Source organism: Anopheles stephensi, chromosome 2 (genome assembly GCF_013141755.1).
Source record: "Anopheles stephensi strain Indian chromosome 2, UCI_ANSTEP_V1.0, whole genome shotgun sequence".
NCBI lineage: Eukaryota > Metazoa > Arthropoda > Insecta > Diptera > Culicidae > Anopheles > Anopheles stephensi.
The window spans coordinates 30826084-30854082 of NC_050202.1; the positions used below are offsets into that span (position 1 = coordinate 30826084).

The following is a 27999-nucleotide window of genomic DNA, read 5'->3' on the forward strand; positions in this document are numbered from 1 at the left end:
AAATTTTCCATTTGAAAAGTTTGCAGTCACAGACATCCACTTATAATTCTTCTCTATCCTTGTTCATTGTCGATCTTCTGCAGAGTTCATAGTCACATTTTTGGCCTAAGCTGGTGTCTAGGCAGTACTCAAGAGACTTGTGGTCGCTATTGGCGGACATACTGCCGGCGGAGTGTGTGTGCTACTACCACGATGGGTCAACTAAGCTGTAATGGTCCACGAACCCAGACATACTGCCGGCGGGCTGGTCGTCAGTGACGACATCAGCACGCAATCCGGAACAAACGGTTAGGAGATTCGAAGCTTCATCGAGGGAGTTCGACGCAGAGGGCTTCTTCTTCTTCTCCCTTGGCAATACAACCTCGAGAGGTCTCGGCCTGCCTTTTTTGGCTTTCTGTGACTTAATTTTACCCGTAGTAAAGTAGTCAGCCTTACATACGGGGGGAGGCGGTCTGGATGGGATTTGAATCATGTGAAGACCCTGCCCTCGTGTTTAGACGCCGCTGTCGCCTCGGCCACCGGACCGCCCCAACGCTCGCAGAGGACGGTGCCTTCAAATTCCCGAAAACACGTGACGACAACCTGACGACGCTCCCGATTCCCACTTTACCTGCGGAACTCCCCATCCTCTACCGAGTTCACCCGGGATAAGGTGCATTTCAATGGCAGGAGAAGGAAATGTCCCCTACCCAAATAGCATACATCCATGAATTATTCTGTTAGTATTAAGTATAGTCGATAAAATATACGGCCGTCACCAAGTGGACTAATAAAAAAACAGAATCCATAATGAATGGAATACATAGAAAAGCCTTTAAAAATAAGTTTGTTTTTCGGCCTGATCTAATTTAGTACGTTCCAAAGTTGCTGAAGAAATTTCAAACCTCAATTTTCTTTGAACTCCTAAAAAATCTTAAAAAAGGTGATTGTTCTATCGCTTCTCATTCTCGTGGTGTCAGTATCCTTTTCTGCGATGATCAAAGTGTTTGAATCTGTTGGAATCAGCATGGTTTTATGCCAAGAACGCTCAACGTCGACAAACCCCGTTCGTTTCGTGTCCAAAGTTACGTCGAACATTGCTTGAATACGTCAAGTGGACTTCAGAGCTTTTGATAGCTTGCCCCACAATCTTATATTTGAAAAACTCGGCTTTGGGAGACCAATTCTGTACTTGTTGAGATCGTTTTTATTAAATCGCTCTTATGCAGTCCGATTGGAACATACGTAGTCCACACCATTCTTGGGTCTTTCTGGAGTTCCTCAGGGCAGTGCATTGAGTCCTATTTTATTTATTTTATTGGTAAATCTGCACTGGGTTTCATTGCCAGGATAACGTCAGAAATTCGAGACCAATTCTGTCTGAACCAGATGGAGTCACCTTTATGCAGAGGATCGAGAGGATCCAGAAGAGGTTCACGCGCCTCGCGATGCGTAGATTTCTCCATGGCTACTCTATCCCACTGTGCCCACTCAATTCATACGTTGCAGAATGGTCTGTCTTACCGAAACGTATTATATGTATATTATGTCATATCCCAAAGGTTACTCCTCCTTATTAGTAATTAAGGCAAATATTGAATAAGACTTTCGTTTCCATACATTATATTTGTTGTAATTGTTATAAATATTTTCCCCACAAATCGTATACCTACCATCCATTAGAATACACACACACCATTTCGTTAGCATACTTTAAACGCGGTTTTATTTTCAATAAATTTTATTTTATTCTCCTCGCTTGAATGTGTCCGTTTGTAACAAATCGACAATTCAGTGATGGGAAGCAAAAAAAAAAAACGAAAAAAAGGAAACACATAAATATAAACACATTAAGCATATAACGTTAGGATACATACATCCGCACACATACATGGACGCTAAATAATCTCGCTGATGAATAAAAAATGCCTACCGTTGCTTAATGTAGCGGCATACCGTAGCGAACATTTTGTCCTTGCTAGCTTACCGGGCGTGTTTCCAGCGTAAACCGTCTATTCTTTCCCAACCCCTCTCGGTTGGTTTAGCATTTAACCGATCCTAAATTTCTATGTTTACCTTGTGCGTAATGCTAACAACATGACGATCAGTATATAATACAAGCCACTATCGACTACCGGTGTCTTATGATAAGTTTGAGCCTACTTTGATGCGTTCAAGCATGAGTCCCCGATTGGTATAGCATGTTGTTGGAAGCTTCAATGCCTTACAGAGACCGTTACAGGTTTCTGCAACGTAGCAGCAATTTTTATATTTCGTTGATAAACTTTGAATTGTAATTTTGTGTGTGTGTGTATATTTCCACATCTAAAAAAACTCTTTTCTCGCTTGTCTCACTACGGCTAGTCTTTCGCACAACGGGGGCAATGCAATTTCTGATAAGCAACAAATAAATTAATCCAAAAAGTATGTTATTCGGGGTAAAACACCACCAATTGGAGTACAAAGTTTTTTTTATGCATGGAACAGTACTGAGTAAGCAAGAACAAAAAAAAAAGGATGGATATTTGAAGGAAAAGGAAGCATAAAAATCCGGCCCCGACTAACTTTTATGTTTGGTCATAATCTTGGAAAAAGGCAGCTGTAAGCAACCAAACAAAACGAAACAAAAATCACATTAAATTAGTTAACTTTCCGCTTCGGGTAGACTGCTGCACCGCGCACCGTCCAGTCACCCTCTAGTATTTAGCGCGATTTCTACCGCGCCAGGAGCATCAGAGTCGTGCCATTCTCAGGATGCATGTCTATCACACGCTCTATCGCTGCTGTTTCTGCTGGATCAGACTTTCCCATTGGGCAATCAGCTTGTGTGAGGAAGGTGCCTCCTGTGGGTCTAGATCGCACAGCTGCGCCAAGGACATTGCTGGTCGCATTCCACCGCCACATCCATTACCCAGTCGTGTGCGGCTTTCGAACAGGGGTGATGGAGTTTCCCTGCAAGTGAGAAGCATATTGTAGTTTTAGGGAAGGTTTTTGAGAATTATTTTTATTTTTCCTCTTACCTCGGCGAAAGACTAGAGTTGGTCAGGGCGTCACAGAGTTCGCTGATTGATTTGGTCGATCGCAGCTTTCGCGCCATCGGATAGATCGGTTCATCCGTATTGTCTTCGTCCGACAGTTCCTCGCTCGATTCGAAACTAGAATAAGGAAAGCGAGTTTAGTGATATGAGGCCCACTTGAACGTCTTGCTTCAAGTAAGCACACTTACGCGTCGTAGTTCATGTCCAACAGATCTGACTGAGAAGCGTTTCGGTTGAGCTTGCGGATTCGCTTTAGTTCGCATTCGCGCGTCTTAAGATCGCGCAGCTCACGTTGAATCTTCTCCTCGACCGGAACATAGCCACGTCGAATGGGTTTGCCGTTGGAGTCACGTTCGATGGCCGGTGGTGTCGAGATGGCCGTCGGCAAAATCATCAAGTGCGAGCGGTTCAGATCGACCGAAGGCTGAAAAATTGAACAGAATAGCAGGTTTAATGGATTTATTAATTTTGTATACTCATTAACAATCAGTATTAGAAAAAAATAATCCATTTTTGTTTAAATATAGTATTGCATTCAAAATTATGAAGAAAATATTCAAAAAACAAAACAAATGCGAAACAGTGCTTGGTACTAAATTTAGTACAACGACGCCTGATGGTATGCAATACGCAATACACAGTATATGCTAAACATAATTTGTAGGATATTAATCTATCAAGAACTATAAAACATCTTTCATGACATTATTAAATGTGAATTGCTGATAGCCTAATTTGAAGTAAAATTCATGTCTAAAATTTAAGATCCAAACAGATACCTAAATGAATTACCATCGGAATTTTATATCACAGATAAACGTCCGTTTTCACTTAATTAACGTTTCATCTTGGCAAAGATCTAATTTACGAATAAAAACTAGACCACCCAAAGCAAAACCCTAACACAACCATGGCGTTGGTGCGAATTTTCCACCCCAAGAATAAGTAGATTAAGACCACCAATTCTCCACCCAAAGCAGCTGCTCTTCTATCTGCTCGATGGACCACTCTTATCTCCGTAAAATTTGCACATAAAATAATTAAACCTACCACAATCGGATCTGCTTTCGTGCTCGTGGCGTTTGTCATCATCATCATCTGTGGCACGTTTGCGGCCGGTCCGGACTGGGCACCACCGTTTGCCACCAGCTTGCTGAGCCGTCCGCGTGAAGCGATAAACTTCTGCATGATGCCGCGCTGGTTCGGGTTCGGGTTGAAGCGTCTCGGGGGCGTCGAAGTGTGGAACAGCTGCGGCGTTGAACGGGCCCGCGTTAGTGTTTTCGGGCTCGGTAAAATGAATGCGCGGCGCTGTTGCTCTTCCTCGCGCCGCTGGTGCACCTCCTTCCCATTCTGCTCGAGCTTGTCCTTCAGATTGGACACCGAGGGCGAGTGGACCGGTGTGGGCGATAGCGAGAGTCCCGAATCGTCCGAATTGCCCGTCGAAAGATTGTCATCGTTCAGGTCCAGGCCGTTACGGTCGCCGGAACCTGTCCGGTGACCTTCGCGCAGCTCCTGCTCTCGGCGCGTCACCTCGTTGATCTCCTCCTGTATCCGCTTGAGCGGGTCTTCGATCTGCAATGAGTGCAAACGGTAGGCACGATTAATGAAGATCGCAACCACGTTCATCCGATAGGGATCATTGTACGGGTCGATTGTTGCAAGCTGTACCGCTGTACCAAGAACGAATCTGATGCTGATTAACTACCTCCATTAAGTTCCTAATTTACGCACCCACTAACCTACATTTCTTCCACGAGCGTCGTTGGTGAACGTCCAGCGAGCGGGAGGAAGGTGAGAAATTATTCGGTACAAATTAAAGCCATTATTAAGCCGGTTTCACCATACATCATCTGCATACGGTTGGCTTGCATACGGTCGGGGGGAACCATTGGATTTGCATGTTTGAGGTTAGGAAGCCAGCCAGGAATCGACCGAGCAGGCAGGCCCCGCCCGTGGGAGTGATTTCATTTTTCTCCCACTGCCACTGGCTTGATAATTTGATACGATCTGAACGAACTTCAATTAGGTTCGATGGTAAGTGCAGGAATATGGGCTCACATTGGGGAGCGGCAACCATAAATTGGAGAAGTGGAAATTGGGTTATAGTGAGGTCTAAGACTTACGAGGAAAATCTGGGTTTCGGTTTCATCTAGCATGTAGCAATCTCGGACCCAATGCCAGGCGAATCGCTCACATCGAGTTCATATGAAATTGTTCATTACAAAGTAACGTGTATATTGAATTCAAAAATACCCAACAGAAAAATGTTGAAGAATGTTCTTGTAGTTTTCTCTTCAAGTGCAATGAGAATTATAAATCAATGTCAGCCTCCAGTTTATCATGGCTCAATGTTCTGGTTCGTTGTTTTTAAGTATAATTTTATTCTACGTTAACTTTTGAACAACGTTAATACTGGCTTAAATTTCAAAAATTAAATGTAAGGTACCCATCAATTTCACCCACAACTAGCATACCAGATGTCGGCTGCTTAATTCAGTACCGCACCGGAATCGCGATGTATGGGCGCATCTCCCATTCATTCTCCCTCTTTTCCGCTCGAGAGGCTTTTCGAAAGAAAACCCCCAACACAGAACGACAGTAAGCGAAGAAATGTGTTCTTTTAAAAACATAACACATGTTATTACCGCCACAAAGCCAAAAGCTGCTTGTGTACTAAGCCATGCTCGATATAACCTCAGCACAACACACCCTTGCCGTACGTCGAAGCTAACGGAACCAGTGTATTGGGTTTGGATTGGCTGTTTCGAAATTTGCAAACACAAATTCGCATCCGTCTCTTTTCTACCCTCCGACGTCTCCATTCTCCCGCCCCATCAACAGGCGGGGGGGGGGGGGAAGGTTTACTGGCGTAAGTCTCAAACAAATTAAGATACATTCTTCCGCACTACCGGGAAATGGAACAAAGCTTCTACCGCTACGTACTTCCCGGAGGAATGTGCCCCCGTTTGAGACCCAGACCAACACACAGATCAAATGGCACACAGTCATACGCATCATTGCACACGGGAAGCTTAAACGAATCAGATCAAGCCCGGCCCCCCGGTGACAGGCGCTGCGAAACAGGGGACAGCAACAGGAAATGGGCATGTAATTTAGATTTTAGTCGCAACTGCCAATAGTGCGTGTTGTGTTGTTTTATTGTGCTGGCGTTTTTTTTCTAGCTTCCTGTTCCAAGCTAGTTGCCAGATCCGTTTAATGACTTCATTTTCAATAGAATGCATTGGTGGAATTTGGTGGGTGTGTGAGCAGAGAAATTATTTCTTTGCGTGCTTCTATACAAATGAGAACATGAGTTTGAGCTTCATTATTTTAAATATTTGTTGAGTTATATTAATAATTAATAAATAAATGAAATATATAATTGTCGAAAGAGTAATGTATTAAGGTGGTGCCATGGCCAGGATCAAGCTATTTGAACAAAGTTTTTGTTACAGGGTTGCACCACGGGATAATTTTTCACGAGATGTTTATCAACACTTGGTACACTTTTAGATTTGGTGTAGAATAATTGAGGCTTTGTTGTTTTTGGTTGACTCTTATGCCACAGCAATGTAGCAATATGTTGAGCGATCTTATGCAATAAAACCGGAAAAGAAGAACATAGCTTAAGACATTCAAATGCAAATTGTTTCAAAAGTCTGTAAGAGTTCAACCAGAGTTTGAGAGATAAAAAAAATATTTTCTTTAATTATCGGCCTGGTGCTTATATGGGGCGATCTGGAGGCCGAGGCGATAACGGCGCCGGTCTTCACTCGGCAGGACCGGGGTTCAAATCCCATCTAGACCGCCTCCCCGTACGTAGGGCTGACTACTTTACTACGGGTATAATTAAGTCACAGAATGCCAGCAATGGCAGGCCGAGACCTCACGAGGTTGTAGTGCCAAGAAAGAAGAAGAAGCTAATAGAGGTTTAGGGTGGTAGAGGTAAGAGTTGCGCCGGTCTCATGACAGGAAAGACCGGGGTTTAAATCCCAGCCGGGACTGTTCCTGCGTATCGAGGACTGACTATCCAACTACGTGATATCCATAAGACTAGTAGGCAAGAAATAGCAGTCATGACCTAAGAGCTCGTTATGCTTAGAAGAAGAAGCATTATAAGCTCTTTATAAGCTTCTGATAATATTTTTTTATAATTTGATCTAAAATCAATTATGAATATCCTTATTATATGGCCAGTTGAAAAGTGGGAAAGATTTCAATTGTCCAGCTGAAATGATTATCAAGCTCTGTGACATCTGATTTGCACGCATCGCCATCGTAATAATGATCATCAGCCATCCCCATCAATCTGGGCTAGTTAGCATACCTCCCGTGTAGAAAGAAATGGCTCAAAACATTATCAAAATTGTAATAATTTTCCAAAGTTCAGTATCGTTTTCAATAGCTTGTGTAGAATAGCTGACTAAAATATTGCAACCCTGGGCCACAAGTCTGGGCAACCCTGGGCGGTTACACGGCAGGACCGGGGCTCAAATCCCATCCAGAACGCCTCCCTGTACGTAGGGCTGTCTACCTTGCTACGGGTAAAATCAAGTCACAGAGAACCAGAAATGGTAGACCGAGACCTCTGGAGGTTGAAATGCCAAGGAAACAGAAAGGGCCATTAGTCCAAGTACCAAGTTTCCCACAACCGGAAGTCCAATGAAAAATGAGGTACCCGAAGATAAATACTTTATTTGACAAGCAATTAATTAATGCTTCAGAATATCTCATGCACTCACTCTCTTGATACACGATAGGATATGAATTCCTTTCTGATTTATTGACAGTTTATTGAACACACAACTGTTAATTTTCAATTAATCCATTTAAAGCAGATCGTATCCAAACATGATTTAGGATTTCAATTAACATTCATGCTGTGACTTTCGAGGCTTGAAAACTCCCGACCGGCTTATTTATTGATACTTCATCATTGCAGGCTACCCGGCAAAACCTTTTTTCCTGGTTAAGGCTCCTTTCTTTTTGCTGCTAGTGGTACTACCGACCAACCAACGCCCACGTATGCCGTCAACAAGATCAATGCAATCGCTTTTCTCCACGATACAGACAAAACAAAAAATCATCCAACCAACCCCCAACGGGTAGGGAAAATAGAAAACCACCAACCCCGGATTTTTTTTTTACACTCAACCACAGTATTTTGTTTTTCGGTTATTACTGAAGGAGTTTGCGGTCGTGCTCGTGAGGTCACGGTTAATGGCTGTAGGATCACCGGCTCTACCCTTCTTGCCGTTTTAAAGCTGTGAGCGATTTAGCGCACATTGGTGCAATTTGCAATTTAATCCAAAGCAGCGTGCCGTGGCGGCGTATGTGTTAATAGAAAAGCGAGCCTTTCGCGCCGTCGACTATCGACGAAAAGATAGTAATATTAAGCAAAGTCGAGGGCACGCGTTGAAATTTCTCTCCCCACACACACACACACACACACACAAACGAGCGCGGGGGTTCCTTCCTTGGTTCGTTTGACCTACTTAACGTCTTCACTGACTTCCTGCGCTTGTTCATGCCCGCCCGTACCACGATCCGTACCGGTGTAAATAATTTATTATCTCCCCAATGCTCCCAACACCTCAACGTGGTGCCTTGCGGTGGAAGATCACGCTGATTGAGATGGTTGGGGGTCGAAGGGCGGATAATGATCGCCGGCAAGATCATCTTGCCAACCATGAGCAAAGGGATGGAATTGTGGGATGGAAAGTCGTACCGTAGCCTTGCGCTTGGTCGGGAGGGGGGTTCGGACGGAAAAATGCGGAAACAAACGTGCGAGATGGACGCCGCCATGCGCCATGAAGACGACGCTTGCTCGCCTTTCGCGCTAGCCCAATTCCGAAAATTGATGGCAAAAGGAGCTACATGCATTGATGTCAGCCGTGACAGCATGGGTATGGGTGCTATCACCCATCACCCGGGGAAAGGAAAAACCCCGCGTCGGAACGCGTCGATGCACGGGCTGGAACATCGTTGCTGGGTGAGAGGTTATAGTTATGCTACCCGAAGCATGACGATGGTGTCAGCGAGATGTGCGGAATGTAGGTCTGTTTGGTGTGTTTATGTATTTTCTATCCACAAGGTAACGAGGCTGAAAGTACCGGAACTTGAGCAATGGCAGCGCCCGGCGTTGTAAATAGATCGTGTAAATATCATGTCCCCATGGTTAATGTGCTGCAGTTCGACGTACGAATCAATTTAGAATCCGAATGTGCCCGTTAGCGCGAAGAGAGAGAGAGAGAGAGAGATAGGAAAGGCGTTATGCTTTGTATGCTGCTGCATTGTTACAATCTTAGCTTCTACGAGTCGTTGAACTTCAGTTTATGCGGCTGCATTCTAGACGATTGTTGCAAGTAATGGGTCTCATTAAGGGTCTCTCAAAAACCCCAAAAACGGTTTTTATTTTTATGCTTGCAAACTACAATAGAATGCTTTTACTTTAACTGTAAGCAATTTTGGTCTTTAAAAAGGGAATCAAAAGAATGGCCTAACCTTTATAATGCTGCAATACGAGAAAAAAAGTGCTCAAAATTCCATCAGGGATTAGAGAAGGGTTTTTCGCAACAATTTAATTATTGTTGTGGAAACCGCTTTCCCCGAAATACGATCTCGGCGATTTACGATGACGGCCAGATGAGCGGAAATGAAGATGAAGATGGGTGTATAATTCGCCATCGGTTGACCGTAAGCTGGCAGATGTGAAACGAACGACATCAACGAAACCGGACTAGACGACGAACCCTCATTATTATGATTTTTTTGTTGCTTCTTTTGGTGGATCTAATTTTTGCGTCCGCTGCCGCCGCCCCGTATTAAACAGCGGCAACCTCCTTTTTCCGTTGATTTTCACTGGCCAGAGGTCAGACCTTGACGGTAATTGGGTGGCTGCCCAAAAAATTTCTCCCATCTACACAGCGAGCCGAGAGCCGAGCGACACTCACTCCGGAAAGAAGATTATTATCGCAGCAGGAAAGATCGGTTTGTGACCGGAAGTGAGCGACGACCGAGCGAGGTTACGGAGAGGGGGAACCCCGACAGTCCGTTTGGCAAGACTGTGGTAGCTTATAAATGGTCCGCGTGGAAACGCTCTGGAGGACAATGCGGCTGGTGGTGCGCATCACCGACACCGCAAACCGAACAGCGAAATGCAATCGATGGTGCGATTCGATTCCCGACCGTTGGTGCGATGTTTATCTTATCAACTCAGACGGGTCTGTTTATTAGCGAGGTAGAAGTGCACAATAAATTGAATTGCTGCGCGATAAGAACGCAGCCCACGTACGGTACGGTACACTAGGCACACGAGACGTGCCTGAAGTTAGAGACGTGACCAAGAAAAAGCAAAGCAAACGCATGAATGGGAGAGTACGATTAGATGGCTGCAGCTAGGTCAGCTAGTTAGAGGACAATCTGGGTCTCTTATATAATTCATTTCGCCGTTAATTGGACCGCCAAAATATCGCACTCGGTCGAAGAATTGGTGGTGGAGGTTGCAAAATTTATTTATTGCACTTAATCCATTCCCACCGAGCGTTGGACAATATTATCGTTTGCTAATTGGATGCCATCGTTCGGACAATCAAAACAAGTGCTTAATTCCAGCGAAGCAATCTTTCGGCCAGGTCTTTGGGTGGATTAAGGCTTATGGCTATCTTTGTTTAACGTTGTGCTCCATTGAGTTAGATCGAAGCGGTGTTCTTGAGACTATACCCGAGCTTTTAGAGCTTCAAATGGAACGTTCTCGAGTTTTTATTTCCCTTTTAAAAATAGAATTTATGAGGCAAGTATGGGGAAGCTTCTCAGTTGAACTTGAAGTACATATTAACTCCATAAAAATATCTATTACCTGTGTTTGAGTTTACCGGCGACCAACACAACACACATCGCACACGTTTCTGCACAAAGCAGAAAAATGCGGGACAAAAAGTGTTTGCAACTGTCCCGAACAACAGTCCCATTCAACGTTCTGCACCGGTTCCGCATGCATGAACATTGAACTCCAGAACGAACCAGCCCACACACACACACACGCATCGAATTGGTGGAGGGATGCTATCAAACTGTGACGAAAATGAAAAACACCACCATGCGTACAAAGCACAACAATAACCTCACTCGCAGACATACATTCCATCCATGCTCCCCGAACCACCGGTCCACGGCACGACACTGTTCGTTGTGCATAATTTTACCTTCCGGTTACGGCAAAACCAGATGGGTCAGATCTTCTCTTTATAGAACTGATGCGTTTGTGAAACGGATTGTGCCGATCTTCCGATCGTTTGTGGTGTGTTGACAGCAGCCGGGGGGGAAATGAGACAAAAATGATCTATTATTATCGCCGATTTGAAGGTCTTTGAACGAGTTGGATCACTACTACTGCTAGCGGAAATCGGAAGTACAGGGTATTTGGCGATTTGTGACGCTTTCCCAAGTTTTTTAGATAGTTATGTTCTACAACGGTAGTTGATATGGAAACGGCTTCAGATCATAGGAAAATCAAATACCTTTTATTGTGATGTCCTTAGATGATATTGTCATAGTAGCCGTTGATATTCCACACAGTTACTCGAGCGCTGAAAGGACGTGTACAAAATCAACGGCTACTATGACAATATCATCTGAGGACATCACAATAAAAGTTATCTGATTTCCGTGTCATCTGAAGCCGTTTCCATATCAACTAGCTTTGTTTGCCATTTCATCGAAGAAGCCTGCCATAAAAATGGAAGCTATTGCCTAATCAACTAAAAAAAATCCTGTAATAAAAATAATAATAATTTCTGGTTTTGTCCCGCCGTTTTTTTACCCGATTGGAGAAACCATATCAATAAGAATTGCTAACATGATTTAAATAGATCGTCTTTTTTAGAGAAGCACGGTCTTATAATTGCAAAAAACCAAACCCGTAAAACAATTCTTTTTATCAATATAGTTAAATAAATCTAATATATTTTTATGCTATCCTTCTATAGCAAAATATTCTTTAAATATTTCTTTTTTTGTATATGGCTCTATAACCTCGAGAGGTCTTGTCACACCTTTATTGGTTTCTCTTGAGTTAAATTTACTCATAGATGGATAGTTAGTCCTGAGTAAAGGGAAGCGGTCTGGATCGGATTTTATACTCGTTCCTGCTCTGATGAAGACTGGCGCTGTAGCCGTCTCTGTCCATTTATTTAGAAATCAGATTGATTTAAGTGTATGGTCAAAATATATTATCATCAAAAATATAATAACATCTTATCTTTATTGGTTAGTTAGTAGACCCTGAAAGTAGTATTTTGAATATCTGGGAACGACACGTTCCCACAAAAACTACCGACAAGAGAACAAACATACCTGGTAATAAGTCAAAAAAATTAGTGACGAGAACCGAAATATCTGGGATCGCGTCAAGCAACTTCGGAATACCCTGTAAATTAACCCGAATGACGGAAACTTTTTGTATGTGTGTGTGTTTGGATATGGATGACTGATCATTCAATTTTATATTGAAAAAGCACACAAAAGAGTAAATAATGCGAATGAACGATCTGTCATTACAGCTGGTGCCATGACCAGGATTTAATCTTCTTTTCATTTTTGCAACCAAAGCTGCTTACCGTTAGGCTAACGCTACTTTTATTTGGCAATATAATAAGAAAGTTTTGCTTAATAATTAACACCCGACGCTGTTATGTATCATGTTTCCAGCAGTTTAAAACATTGTAGCCACTAGAAATTTTGCTCACGGGCTTCGAAAAAAAAGGATAATTTGTCAGAGGCACCGTAAGCCAAACGACATCACAAATATGGTCATTGTGTCGTTGAAATTCCGATGAGAAATCATTCATCCGATACTCAAATAGCTTCGATGCGGAATTTGCGATAAAGCCTGCCCCGCTGCCGATAGGTGCTCATGTATCAAGCCATCGGATGGAGTTTCTTCACCAGAGAGAGCGAGAGATGGAAAGATTGATGACTTTAAGAGCTTATTGATGATCGGATTGAAATAGTTGCCAGACAGTGGTCCACCGATCCCCAGGACTGGCAGCCCGGACTGGGTAGACACTTTCAGACGAAACTAGGCCAACGCAAGCTCCTATGTCCTACGTTAGGGGTACTTGCCCCGGGGACCGGAGAGTCTCCAGCGTACGCCCCACTAACCCCCAACGTGCACACCACCGTACACGCACATTGCGCAGACAGAGAAGCAGAAAAACCGGAAACTTTTCACTTTCAAGTTCGCTTAAACCGCCACACACTACCCTCACCGTACGCGGTTGGCCTTCGGCCTTGGCATCGGGACGTCTATTTGTAGCGAATGTTTTAGACGAGAAAAAGTGTCTAATCACCTTGCGTTTACAGAGCGGGTTTCTTTGCTTCTTCCGATCCAGCGACGAACGCTGCCTGCCCGGTTCAAGAGATCTGGAGCAAGTGCTCCAATCGCTTCAGCGTCGTTAATTGTAGCCAGGAGGGAAGGAAGTTTTTCCTTTTACTGCCCCGACGTTGGCGGTGGACACGAAAACAGGATGGTGAAGTCTTGCTGTAGAGACAATGCCTGCGCTCCCCAGCCACCAGCTGGAACGTTTATTTGCGTTTGCGGTCATTATCGATCGGAAAAGCGGTGGCCGGGTGGGTAGCTGTCTGATGATAGTCAGCAGAAGAAGCAGAGGGTCACGTTGGCGTACCGCTGGGCTTAATGTTTTTCAATTTGAAAGTGAAATGAAACTAGTCCCAGGCAGTTGGTAGTACATGCATCCACGATATCCCGATCGGATAGTGGCAACACTGTTTCCCTTTCGTTCCGAACCTGGCCCAACCCAGGGGTAGCCTTCAGCTCCAGTTTCACCGAGCGCACTGGAAAACTGACAACGACAACGATCGAATGACAAAGTTATTGGTAGATGCGATCATTTTCGCCCCAATCGCAGCGCTCCGCGAGGGAACGATTCCGGAAAATCGTGTAGCCACTTCTCCTTTGTAGCGATAATTGGACAGTTTTAAATGCAGTTTAATTGACAATTCAATTAGTAGCGCGTCTCGGAGGCAGCTAGCAGTGTTTGTTTTCGTTAAGCTTACCCAGTAGACAATTTGCTAAGTGAGGCACAATCGAGTCGAGAGTGATCATCCTGCCTCTCATTAATAGGCTCACTTGAAGCGCTAAAGCTCACGAGATGCTTCCGATGCGCTTTAATTGCATTCAAATCATTCGATCGCTCGTTGCTGATTGTTCGGCTATAATGGTTTGTGTTTTTGCTTCTATTTCGTAAACAATCTTCGGATTGTGCAACGCTTTCTTTCGTCTCGTTAAACCTCGAAAGCCGCTCTTATCGTCTATCGGTGTTATAAATAAGTTATTAATTAGCTACCGCTTTTACCACGACGTCAAGTTTTTTTTGAGGATGGGAAATAAATCATCCCGACCGATTAAGACACACAAACGTTGTTTTGTTTCCTCAATGTAGCCTCGGGCGAGTTTGATCTACATTTTTGATCGTGGCGATTACCGATCGTCCCATAAACAAGGCTTTCGATGCTGCATTTGTTGCGTTGATCGGATGATTACGTTGTCGTAGGAAAGCAAAGAAGAAAAAAAGCCCTCGATCGAACAGAGTCGTAGCAATAGCAAAACTCTAATGTCTGGACGCCTTGAACGTGTGATGGGAGACAATCTTTTTTCCCCAGCCCCACTAAAATAAACCGTACGTAGAACAAAAGAAAAACTTTCTTAAATCCGCAACGTGGGGAAAAAACAACTTGCCCCAAGGAACACTTACTGACACTTTCCTAATGCGTTTTTTGTTGTTTTCGATTAGCTTTTGCTTCCGCCTAACACGCACGGTCGTAATGTCGCAATGCTTTTGATTGATTTTAATGTGCGTTTTCCGGTCGAGTGAGGAAGCAGCATTAGCAGTGGGAAGGAGAAAGAAAAGCGCAGGCCCCAAAATCACCTGCGGGGACATACCGAGTATACGAACCCTGCCCGCGTAAGCTGCGTTAGGAGGTTCATTTTTCTTCCCCGAGGTCGTTAGCTGCTGCACGAACAACGGTGCTTTTTGGGGGAAGTTTTCGTCTGTGGCTCACCTCAGTGTGGCACTGGGATTTGAAGTTCCTGCGCCGAAGATGGATTTGGTGTGGTAGAATTCGTTGGAAGTAAAATGTTTTTGTTTACCTTCTTCAGCAATATTAAGCATCTGCTCGTTAATTAAGCATAAAATACACGCGATGTGTTAATTAAGTTGAGTAAAAGATAAAACAAAAATCTGCAAGCTCATCCCACAAAAGGTGATAATATCAATCAAATTGTACCAAAATATCGAGGACACAAAAGCGATCGTACTGCAATCGCTTTAACTGCCCATAAACAGTGCCCATTAAAAGGAAAACTACAATAAGGTTGTTGTTAAAAATAGAAACCAGAAGCACCAAAAACAGATGCCAAACTTTGCAACCCCACGTGTGTATGTGGAAGACACTTTTTTTTGTTACTGCTTGATGATCATTAACTGGCCGGCCACCAAGCAAGGGTGGTGGGCATCGCGTTTTTATTGCGCATTTGATGCGCTCAATGGAATGTGCAAGCTTAAGTGAGCGAGAAAGGAGAAATGAAAAGCAAAACCTTCAAAAACAAAAGACACACACACACACATACACGGAAAAAAGTGAGAAAACTTCAAAAGCTGAATCTTTCTCCAAACTACCGGCAAACCGATCGAGCGGGCGAGGGATGCCCGCTGTACCACTCCGTTGTGGACAGTGGAAATCGGTAGCACACACTTCGGAGAACATTTTCGGTCGGTCGGGGTCGGTTGGATGCGGGTATTGAGGTTAATTGAAGCTGTGGCGCAAACGCATAGAAACGCATGTGAAGCGTACCAGCATTAGTGAGTTTGGGGTTGGGACACACACATACGTGAAGAACTGTCTATTTAAGTGCAGTGCTACCGGTGCACGTTTGGGAATCGTGGGAATAAAGCCCATTGAACCGTAAGTGTGTCTGTGTCTAACTATGCGTGTGTGTGTGATTTTTGTGTGGTTTCGTGGAGGCCCAAAGCTTCCCGCGGAAATGAGCGGTGGAATCGGTCTATTATTCCATTAACTTCCTTCAAAATTGTGCCTACCTTCCAAATCCCACACAGCGAAATCGTCAATCTTTAATTATTGCAACCGGGAGTCATTATTGCTGACCAGCGGGAGCATGTGTGGATAGGGTGTTTTTTTATATATATCTCAAAGCCATACGGCCATGTCAAAACGATTCGTCACGTCAATGTGGGCTTTACGACAAGCCAATTGGGCACGTGCCGAATTGACGGGCACTGGGTTTGTGCGAAGTTTAATTGCGCAACTTGAGCTTGAGCTTTCATTAGGCGAGATTTTTCTCAAATGGGGTTTTAATTAACACCGTTACAACTGTTAGCTAGCTAGATTGATTGATAAATTTTGTATTTTTTGAAAAAGTTGATGGGATTTATGAGAGTTTGAATGCATATCTCATTCAACTCTAGGAGTTATTGGGCTTTTGTAATTGTAATAAAATCGGAAAAAATCAGTTGAAAGAGATCAACAAGTCTAATAAGTTAGACACTATCAGTACTAGGAATGATATTTTTTCTTATCTACTACGAGTTCTTCGGGATCAGATGTACGTAGTTAGAAAAAACACGACTATCTAATCAACATCACATTTATATTTCATATTTTTGCTCTAGTTGTAATCTCGATCCTTCATATTAATTTTGTACTCACATCACAGCTTCAACCTTTCTCTATTCACTTTTAGTACTAAACAATTTACTTAAGAAAATATGTTGAAGAAAGATAATTTAATGACGATAAACATAAAACATCAACTAGAACAGAGAGAGGAAAAGAGTATGGACAATAAATAGGGAAAGGTTGAAATAATAATGATGATGAATCGTGATCTTGTAGTATGCACAGTTAAGTCGTAAGGATAACTTATGTTACCTATAAAAGGTCTTATTTGATATTTGAACAACAGACAAGCAGCTAAAATAATCCTTAACACTTGTTGTGGGGCTGCCAATAGAGTGTACTATAATCTAATTAAGAATTCGTTTGATAATGCTGCAAAAATGCAGAACAGGTAAACTCATCTCTAAACAGTTGGTTTCGGAGATCATTTTAAACGATCACTTGAACGATAGGCAGTTTCCTTAATATTTTGTCTAATTTTAGGGACGTTGCTAACTACTAAGTTCACCAACTTGGTGGAAAAGCCAAAAATCTAACTTTTACGTCGGAGGTTATATCTGCTGATCTGATTTGTATTCAGATCGAAATCTTAATAAAATTGTACCTAAAGTTATTGAAAACTAGATCTTAAATAATATGTTTATAATTGCTATGGTCTTTACGGGCTAGGTTGTCCGGTGCCATTCTCATGACATGATCAGCCCACCGGAGCTTGGCGATTGTAATTCGCAGCAAGATTGTGAGATCGTCGTACAGCTGTTAAAGCTCGTATTGTAGCGGCTCCTCCATTGTCCTTCCTACTGGGCCAAAAATCCTTCTGAGCATCTTTCTGAGGGTTTCGTCAATGTTGAAAACAGTCCATGTCTCAGAGGCGTACGGTATGACCGGTCGACAGCCATATACCTTTGTGCGTATCTCAACTTCAATGTTGTTGTTGGTGCTGCCTTTGACCCCAGATAAGTGAAAATTTGGACGATTTAGAAGCTGCAGTCACCTATCTGTACATCACCCCTGCGCAAAACAGTGTTTGTTAGCAGGGCCGCTGGTGATGCCACCATCATTTTGGTGTTCGCCTCGTTAATCTCCAACCCGAGGTTCTGTGCCACTCGCTCGATCCTTTGATAAGCTTCTGCTACATAGGAGAGCCTCAAACCAATGATGTCTTTGTCATCAGCGTATGCCAGGACCTGAAATGACTTTTAGAAGATGTTTCCCGAACAAAGGGGGCAGGGCCCTGAGAGTTTTTCATTCATATTCAGCTGACACGTGATTTTGGTGAAGGTCATTGTCATTCTTACAAGCCTGGTAAGCTCGGTCGGGATTCCAAAAGAGCTAGTTTAGAGCATAGTTTAATAAGAAAAGACACACGAAATCTAACTTACATTCATAAAGTGTTTTTGGCAACAGACGAGCTCAACATTAACACACAGAATAATTGTAACTAGACTTCGTAAGTTATCTCGTGAAATTTGGCCATTGTCACCATTTTTTGTATATTGAATTGAGATAGCTTCACATTAAAAATATGGAGCAAGTGGAAATTACAAGTAAAATAATTTAACTAATGTATAATTTGTATAAATTTACAATTCTTCATTTTTAGCAGCACCTGCCACACCAGCGTTTTAACACCTTCGCAATGCACCAGACCAACAATTATGGCGCAAATGTGACCAAATCTTTGTTTGTGCTACTTCTATTCCAGCTGGATATTTAGTTTGGCGAGTTTTGCGGCACTCGGTCCGCGCGATTGCGCGACCAAACCATTGCAGACCTGCAGCACGCTGCCTGTACGTGTTTATTTATTTACTTACTCGCCACCGTCCACCGTCGAGCATTCGAAGCAATTAAACGACTCTATTGTTTGTGCGGACAGACTGTGGAGGGTGCCCGTTGTTAATCTTTGTGGCTGCACTAGTTATCCCCCAATTGCCCCCCTTTCGCGTCCCTTTTTGTAACTGTTACTGTAACTTGTGGTAGTGTTTATTTGGTAAACTCTGGGCAGTGTGCTCGCCCGGTCGGGAGTGGATGTGGCTGTCAAGGGGACGAAATTAAAGCGATTCTTTACTTTCAACACCTCTGCTTTACGTTCCACTGGGGGGGGGGGGGGGGGGTGTTTAGGCTTAGGTTGTGCTGTTTTACTGTTGTTTTGTAGCTTATGTTTACATAATACCCTACAGATAATCGAACCTCCCAATGGAGGAATGCTTACGGGGGTTTCGCATAGCTGTTGGATTGCTCATACCAATGATATCTGGATGTGATGCAATAAGTATAAGCCCAAGAACGACAGACGAAATGAACCGCAATAGAATTGCCGGTTTCATAGAATAGAAAACCAACCCGAGCGATCGAGTGGGACATTAAAAGCGAAAGTATCATAAGTTTTTCCTCTTCATCTCCCATTGACGGCCAACAATCAAGCGCGACGAAATCAGATGAATCGCGACGGACTTAATATTTGACCATCGTTCAAGGCTGACCTCGGCCGCTCACGTTTATGCCTGGTCAGTAGTTTACTCGCCCTCCGGACTCGCACCTTTCGTGTTTCGCGTTGTTTTAAGTTTGCTTTCACAAGCGTTTACCTCAACACTGGTTTCACTAACCTACAGAGACTGAGTTTTGGTTTATCTTGGACGCTCAGTGGAAAAGAGTTTCTGTTTTGTTCAATATTTGTCGCACAAAGTGCCGAGTTCACACCGCGATGCAAACACAAACAAGAAAATTGAGAGCGTGGTCAAGATGTCACAAGCGCCTGGATGGAACTGCACGTTGCGCAATGGAACAGCAAACAAAACAGTGCATCGCATTACGATTCACGGTCGAGGTCGCGAAACAGCTGGCAGACATGATGGGGGTTTTAATTAATGAACTGTGAAGAAGAGCATGAATTTTCGACAAAATCCGTATATTAAACATCGTTTTAGTTTATATTAACAGAGATTAATGCGATGTCTCCTAACAGGCTACTAAGGGTTGTATTAAAAGCTTAAGTTTTTTAGAGAATAACTAGAAAAGTTGAAGACATAGCTAAAAAAAAGGTTTTTTTTTACTATAATACGTATTTTTTCATAGGGTTTAAAATTGCTCCATGTAACATAACCATAGTTTCTGGGACTGTACAGAACATTTATAGTCTCGGTACTCACATACGCCTCTAAGACATGAACTCTCTTAGCCGCGATCAAGAGGAAGATGCTCAGAAGGATTTTTGGCCCCGTATGTGTGGAAGTACAATGGACGAGCCGCTACAATGACGAGCTCTACGAGCTGTACGATGATCTCACAATCGTGCAGCGTATTAGACTCGCCCTGCTCCGGTGGGCTTGTCACGTCATGAGAATGACACCGGACGACCCAGCCCGTAAAGTCCTTTTAGGCCGTCCACACAGACAGAGGAGGCGTGGTAGGCCCAAATTGAGATGGGGTGATTGCGTTGATGCAATCGCCAGAATAGTCGGGATAACGGATTGGCAAACGACGGCGCTAAACCGTGAGCGGTATCGAGCATTGTTGTTGCTGGGCGAAGCGGTTATAGCACTTAAGAAACTATTTTTTATGCAAATCTTTATTTTAAAATTTGGTAAAAATCATATTTAGTAACAAAAGCTCCAGAATTATGTAAAAACAATTACCATTTTTTTCAAAGTTTGGTTAACTCTGGAATGCAATTATAGGACGTTGTATTCTCTACAACTTTGCATACATCTTTTATACCTATGTCTCTAACTTGTCTAGTTATTCTCATAAAATTAGGTCTTATTGTTTTGTTACGCACTATATTAAAACGAAAAAAACAAGTGATACCAGAAAAAGCAAATAAAAAATCGAAACAAGTAAAAGCTACATTAATTTGAACTGTTTTTGTTTTTGTGTAGTACTAGTTCAAAATATGACATGTAGAGGGCCACCTTCATCCAGTATATTGCGCAAGTTTTTTCACTAGGTGAAGTAACAGGGCTTGCTTTTTTAAATGTTGTTAGGCTAAGAAACGAATTTTTGTCAACAATTAGTAATAAGTGAGCTTAATAAGCTTAATAAACGTGAACCGAACGGTCGACTGAACTCAACCGTGGATACCAAAAAACACTAAAATAGCACAATGACGATCAGGAATACATGATGAAACCAAACCAATTAACAAGATAACGTAAGAAGAGTGAAAACCTGATGTTGAAAAACAATCGTAAACTTTACAATACATCATAAACATGTTAGTAAAAATCACAAAAAACCACAATTTCGCCCTTCCAATGGGCATTTTGAATCGGACTTCAAACTTTGGTAAAGTTGCCACAGTTCCGCTTGGTTTAAATAATAGATCTGTTTTTTTTTTCGCTTCAACCCCAGCAGATGACATGTTAATCACACCAAGAAGTCTTTAATCGTATTTAAACCATTTAAATCGCGGCCCACTCTTGCTTCCGAAGGCACAGCTAAAGCGATCGGAGATGAACGACCCAAAGCTCTCAACAGCAAACGGATGATAAAATTCACTTTTCATCCGATTACCGATTCGTTACGTGATGGCTACGGAATGGAAAAAAAGCAAATCGGAACCAAGCGCGAGGTGCGTGCGTCGTAACCGATACCCCGACGATGGAGAGATTTCGGAGTGGTGGGATGCAATTAAAAGAATTCCTTCCCGCCATCTTTCACCGAAGATGTGCAGTTGGAGCAAAAAGCCAGCTATAATATAAATTTCATCCCAATTCGTTCGTTGTTGCGCAACGGTCCGCTCGTGGTTCGTATGGGCGCAGCGTGAATCGGAGTGGCGCTAAAGATGAACTTTTCTATCGCTTCCAAACAAATTCCTCGTGACGCGTTTTCCCCATTCTCCACGTGCATTTCTTTGTTACAAACAAACCGAACACACGCGCACGCACACCCCTATGCGACGGCAGTTCATGTCAGGGTGGTCCACCAATAACCGATTATGGCACGGATTCCCTGTGTACGCTAACAATCGGAACCGAAATCCGTATCATCCACAGCTGGTGCATGTGTATGGTGGCTCATTCGTTTGGCGCGATTAGGTGTTTTAACCAGCGCTCACATGGCCGGCGCACATGACGGTTTGCTGATTAGATTGGATCCGATTGTCACTTTCCCTTTCCCGACACGGGCCGGGATTCCAAACGACCGTTGATGTGTATTTCTAGCCAGATTGGATAACGAGCCCGGTGTGGAGAACACACCTCGTGCGCTACACCTGATTTACGGTACTTAAACGTCACCTGGGTGTCAAACCAAGGCCTCAGACAGGTCGATGACACACGCGCAACTTTGGCGAGTTTTGTTTCGTGATCTTCGTCTTATGTTTATAGTGCACGTGTGTGTATGTGTGCTTGTTGCCACTGATTGTAGGTTCCGGTGTGGTGGAAGTTTGACGAAGCGTGTTTCCAGGCACATTTTCTGCTTAATCCAACCACGTGGCAGCAATGAAGCGAATGGAATTGATTTTCGGCTTTTCCGTTACAATATATTTTTGTGCAGCTGAAAAAATAACTACAAAATAATAATATTTTAATTTTAAAATCCACTTTGAAGATCGTGAAAAAGTCTCTATATTGTGGTCATATTGCTATTGGACCTGCTAAGTCAAGCCAAGCTGTATATTTAAATGGCTTGTTAGAACTATGATCAGGAATGATGTTATACTTTATTGTAGGTCAAGAAATTTCTGTCTTTACCAAGAACCATTCTAGCTGGGTAGATGCCACAACTAAAAGCTGTCAGCACTATCTTTGAGTTTTTCGGTCTTTGTACAAGGAATCTGAAAGCAATCTTCGATTATTTCAATTTACTTCTTTGTATTAAAAATTAATCCTAGGTATTTTGCTATTCCTAATAAAGGAAAAACCATACCTTCCACAACCTCAAAAACGCTTGGTTAGTTCCGGCTTGTCGTCGTTTAATGCGCAAATTATTAACACCACGAGAAGTCGGGAGTCAATCCTTGATGCGAGAGAACTACCCAGGGATAGGATTCGAACCGTGCTCCTGTTGTGTGAAAGACCGGCACCGCGAACCACCTTCCTTAGACCGACGCACATGTCAATCAAAAGGATGCTTCCTTTCACACGCATCCGAATCGTTCTGAATTGATTCGATTTTCGTGAGCAACAAATTTCGACCGAATGTTAATGAGTGCGCGTCGTGACGTTGTGGTAAGCTTTAATGAAGCCATGTTCGAGACGCACTCAGCGATCGCCGCGTTGGTAGCTCGTGTTTTTTAGATTAAAAAAAAATGCTTGTGACGATTAATTCAATTTCTAAAGCGTGAGAACGGTCCGAGAATGAAAAATGTATCTTGCCCGCATTTACCAGTGTTTAATATTTAAGCAGCGATAAGCAACTTTATCTCGTTCCCAACGCTTCTAACAGCGTGCTCCTGTGGAGCAAAAGTAATTGTGCTACACACGGCGGGATAGAGCTTTTTTTTGGGAAACATCAGAGCACATCATCATGATCGTCTTGTCTGCATTTATATCCGAGAACAAAATCGAATTAACGAACCGTACCTTGGAAGCCACATGCAATGATTTCAGCGTTTATCATCTCCATTGGGAAGCCGTTTGCTTTGTCGAAGAAATCCGGCAAACCGTTACGCAATTTATGCTAGCACCAAGCAGTGAGAGGATCCCACATTCTAATGTGCTATCAATGCGAAAACGGGCATATAAATGAGAAGAACCCCTTGCATTCACTTCAATCACTGCGTGGGGTAAAATGTTTCAAACTTAACAGAAAGTTCAACAGATCAAAGCCACTTCTGCAAGGAAAGTGTTTTATAAAGCATTTGTTTCTCATCACAATAAACACCGCATCAAAAGGGTGGTCCGATTGGCAGGATCACAGTCGGTTCGACAAACAGAACCATATTGGAGGCCCTCCAATCAAACGATTCAGTTCTCTTTGAAAAAGTCATTTAAACCCTCGACATGGTTTGATCGTTCAAGAGTCACGTAGATAAAAGACTCTTCAAATCGGACACGTCTTTTCCATTCTGGTTCAATCCTCTTCACCGTTTTTATCTGCTAACTGAAGCGAACTAGAGCCAACTAATCGTCAAACAACGAACACGTAAAGTTATGGTAGGTAAATAGGAAAATATTCTTTTTAGCATGACATTTTGGACATGATTTTGTGCGAAAAATTGTATAAAAATCCAAAAAGCTTTAATGCGGCAGTTTCTTTTCGCAAATATAAGAGCCTGCTCATTTTTACAATATTGATCTAGTTCAAATGAGTCGTACGTTAATGGAACAATACTTGCCCATGATCAAACTGCAGTACCTCAATATCTTATCTGCTTTTGCAACACATCGTTTCGTTTCATTTTTTTAATTGTTTACAGTCAGTTTGAGTCTCCCTTCTGCTATGGCCCTGAGTCACCCAGGGCCGTGAATCATGGGTAGAAAATTTCAAATTTGGTTTCAAACTAATAAAACAACACACAAGACGACTATTAAATTACGTCCCAAAAAATTATCATCCCGTCGAACGTGTTTTATACTGCCCAGTGTTTGCTGGCGGGCCATGTTTTATGCTCAACTAAATTGCCTTTCCAATTTCGGTGCCCTTATCATACCGATTCCATTTCCATCGGAGAAGGGCTCGACAGAAGAGTATGCAATGCTGGTACTGTTGTGGTACACACGACCAACCTAACTACTAGCCCGGGCACGGTAGATGACATCAGTGTGTAGAGCAACAATTTCTCTCTCCAATTTCCAACCTGAACGTCCCGCGATGAACGTCCCGCTTCGCGGTGCGCTTGGTCGTGTGTTAATGAAACAAAAATGCTGTTTTCGCGATATGGGCAGCGAGAGAAACACTTGACACCACAACCGGAGCACCAACGAGCGGGCTGATAAGATAACGCCAGCGATGGTGGTGCACCGCCGGCCAAGAAGAAATGTGGCAAAACGGAGCTGTTTTTAGCGGACCTAGAAATGGCATAGATATTGTTTGGCCAACAGTAACTTTTTTGTTTGTTTAAACCATGCTTGCCAACTGGTTTTCTTAATTTGGAATCAAAGCAACTGATGATTAGCATTTTTTCAAAGCGCACCATCTAACCTGTTCCCCGGCTCAGGGTGCAGAAAAGCCAATATTTCATACCTAATTGCCCCAAAACGACTTTTATTGTCGTTTCAATCTTGTGTTTTGTTATTCTCCCATCTGGCGTGTGTGTGTGTGTTTCGATCGATTACTCAATTCGTGTAACATCGACAGTTCTTCGGTACAAGCTCGCTCCAAGACGCCTTGAGAAATCATCAATCTTCTGACCATTCAAACCGACGCTAGCAGTGCGCAATGTTTCGATAACGGATGGTAACGTTTTTGTTGTGAATCGTTATCATAACCGTTGTCTCCAACTTCAGGACTGCCATGTACCGATAATTGATAACCGATCTGGTGATGCTTGTTGAACGTTAACGGTCGTGCGCTGTGTGTAATGTCGAGAGGAAAATAGGTGTTGCTTTTTAATTTAATAGTGCGAATTTTGAAGCAATCGGGTTTAAAGAATGAAATGAACCGGAGTTGTTAGGTTCAGGAATGAATTAATGAATGAAATATGATCCATTAGCATTATCCCTTCTTAATTGATAATTGTTGAGAATTTTTTTCAAGCTTTCATCAACAAATATTATTCAAAAGGTGCCAAGATTGCACAATACGGCATCAGTCCGTAATAATAAATAAATAAATAATAAATAAATAAATAAATAAGGTCCCAAGATTGGTAGTCATTAACAGTGATCTGAGAAATAGGTACAGAAATGCAGAGTTTTGGGGGACAAATCGACTGAGGAGAATCTTCACACTTTTGGATATCTACGACTTCAACAAGCCGGTTGAGTGCTGCCATGCTACACACAAGCCCCAACATAAATCCAGATTGAAATTAACTTAAACTCAATCAAATCTTCTGTTCGTAATTTTACAATAAATTGCAATTTTTAAGGATTTGTATGCTTCTTGATTACGAACGAGCATCTCTTAAAATTATTAAGGGTTCAAGCTCTTGGTCTTTATTTTAAATCATCCCAAGCACATAACTAGATAGGATGATCGATATTTCCCTGCATGATCGCTTTTACAGACATCAAGAGATCGAAAGAGATTAACCTCGTTTATTAGGAAGATTTGTTTGTCGTGGAGTCCCTCAAATTTAGCCCCAAAGCATAGACATCGCAAGCAGATTCCTCGTGCGTGACTAATACAAAATCTCCCAAAATAACCTTTTAAAATGCCAGCAAAACATAAGTGAAAGACCTATCCCGATCAAGGCGTTATCACGTTTCAGCTTTTCGAACCCTCATCCCCATAATTGCATACGCCAAACTAGCTTGCCAAATTGATAATTCCTCATCGACAGTCGACCGACGGAAAACCTCCCATCGAGTCGTGAACCTTTATCGCCTTTTGAACTCTACACTTTTGGCACAGCTCAGCTCCTTCGGCTCCATCTCTTGGATATCCGACATACGCGGTTCTGTTTCGCGCAAATTACGCTCCACAGCCGCCGTAACGGGAACGGGAACAAAGAAAAAAATTGGAAAGTGTTTGGATGCACGAGACATAATGCTGCAGCGTGCGGACAATCAATACACAGAAGCAGTCGAAGAACGGAACCGTCAACTGCAGCGGCTGTATCGATTTATGCGACGCACGAAGGTGACCTTTTTCACTTTCCATCCGTTGTGATATCCACCCCGTATGTCATCCCTTTGCACGGTTGGCGGGTGGTGGTTTTTGTCCTCCCCAGTCCGCGAGCATGGAATTCATCGCTGTTGAATAATTCGGTTGCCGCCTTCCCGCCGGAGTCCCGTGGCACTATTGCAGCATCCAGGCGGGCCTGATGGCGGTGGCCTTTCATCAACCGTTTTAGGGTGTTTGCGCCAAAATTCGCCCTAATCGATCCGGTCGCAAGCCTGCCGCTTCATACATCATGCTTCGATCGCAATCGAATGACACGAACACGGACCGATCTATATTGCGACGACCGTTTATATCGGTGGGACGGGTTGACTTTTACTTTCCGTTGTCGGTCCGTCCGGTCCGGTCCGTCCGTCCGGTGATCGTATTTCGAACGCTTTCCTTTCGATGGTGACATGAACTGGTTTGTTTGCTTCCATCACCCAAGGGGGCTTTTGGGAGAAAAAGAAAAGAGTCGCCGCCGGGACATTGATGCCGCATATTTTCTTCGGTCCCTCGCGTGACGGGACCTCATGCTCCGGCCGTCCGTTCGTTCGGTGTCGTATCAATTTGGCAAAAGCGATTCGCTGAAATGTAAGTCATTTATCATAATTTTTTTTCTTCTGCTGGACAAGTTTGTTGCATCAGATCGGGTTGTTGAAGGATTTATTTGGAGAAATGCAACGACTGCGAGCGTGTGGTTCTATGGGTGAGGTAACCCTTGGCGATGTTGAATATTCAAGGTGTGTGGTGATTGAGCAAAACAGTAGTTTAAATGCATAATAAATGTTTTAATCTATTTTGAAGTGAGCAAAAAGGCACAACATCACGTGTTAGATTGTAATCGAAAACCGCGGTTCGTCCAAAGACATTAGCCCGTTTTGCTTGCATCTTGGAACCTGCAAGTCGATGAGCTAATGGAGCAGCCTTGAAGGTGTACTGCTGCACATACACATATGCCCCTGCCGGAACATGTTCTTTACGATCTCGGCCAACTCGCTCGTCCGCCAGGCACAACCTGGCATTTGCTGATGAAATCAAAAGCACAACATCATTTATTGTGGTTAGCTTTTTGTACCCTCTCTGTGTGTGTGGGGGGATTTTTTTGCTCTGCCCAACTGCCGAAGTACATCGGAGAAAGTGGTAAGAGAACAAGGTATGTTTGAAGCACTTGGCTGATTTTTGCTCCCGCTGAGATTGAGTTTATCTTTGCTGATTTTTTGTTGTTGTTTCGCATTAGTCCACACACTGACCACTGATGCAAGCACACATTTGCATTCCTTAAGTCTTTCAAATGATCAGCAAAAAAAAAAAGTGAAGTGATGAACGAACAGAGAGAAAAAAAGGCAACAGATAAGCATAAAACCTACACCATTAACAATTGCATCTTTCGTGGGCTTCCTCATTTTTTGTGTGTGTGCGCGGTAGTGTAGAGCCCCATCAACACCTGCGCGTGTAGGGTTTCTTCCCCTGTTTCACATACACACCACAACAAAAAACCCCTCCCAACAAAACTGGCAACCATTGCAAAAACGAAAGAAAATTATAATCTGACAGT

The 27999-nt window shown here is 43.1% G+C and overlaps 2 protein-coding genes across 2 annotated transcripts in view; one reads left to right on the forward strand and one right to left on the reverse strand.

Annotated features, from left to right (window-relative positions):
• The window catches only part of LOC118505313, a 46912-nt gene that overhangs the window by 6124 nt on the left and 12789 nt on the right, over positions 1-27999 (forward strand). The window lies entirely within an intron of this gene.
• LOC118505311 overlaps positions 1703-27999 on the reverse strand; it is a 32434-nt gene continuing 6137 nt past the window's right edge. Inside the window, exons 3-6 of the mRNA XM_036040949.1 lie at positions 4068-4589; positions 3206-3441; positions 3000-3134; positions 1703-2931 (exon numbers count right to left, since the gene is read on the reverse strand). Coding sequence (XP_035896842.1) covers positions 2754-2931; positions 3000-3134; positions 3206-3441; positions 4068-4589 — 1071 coding nt within the window. The 3' untranslated portion in view covers positions 1703-2753. The remainder of the gene's footprint in view (positions 2932-2999; positions 3135-3205; positions 3442-4067; positions 4590-27999) is intronic.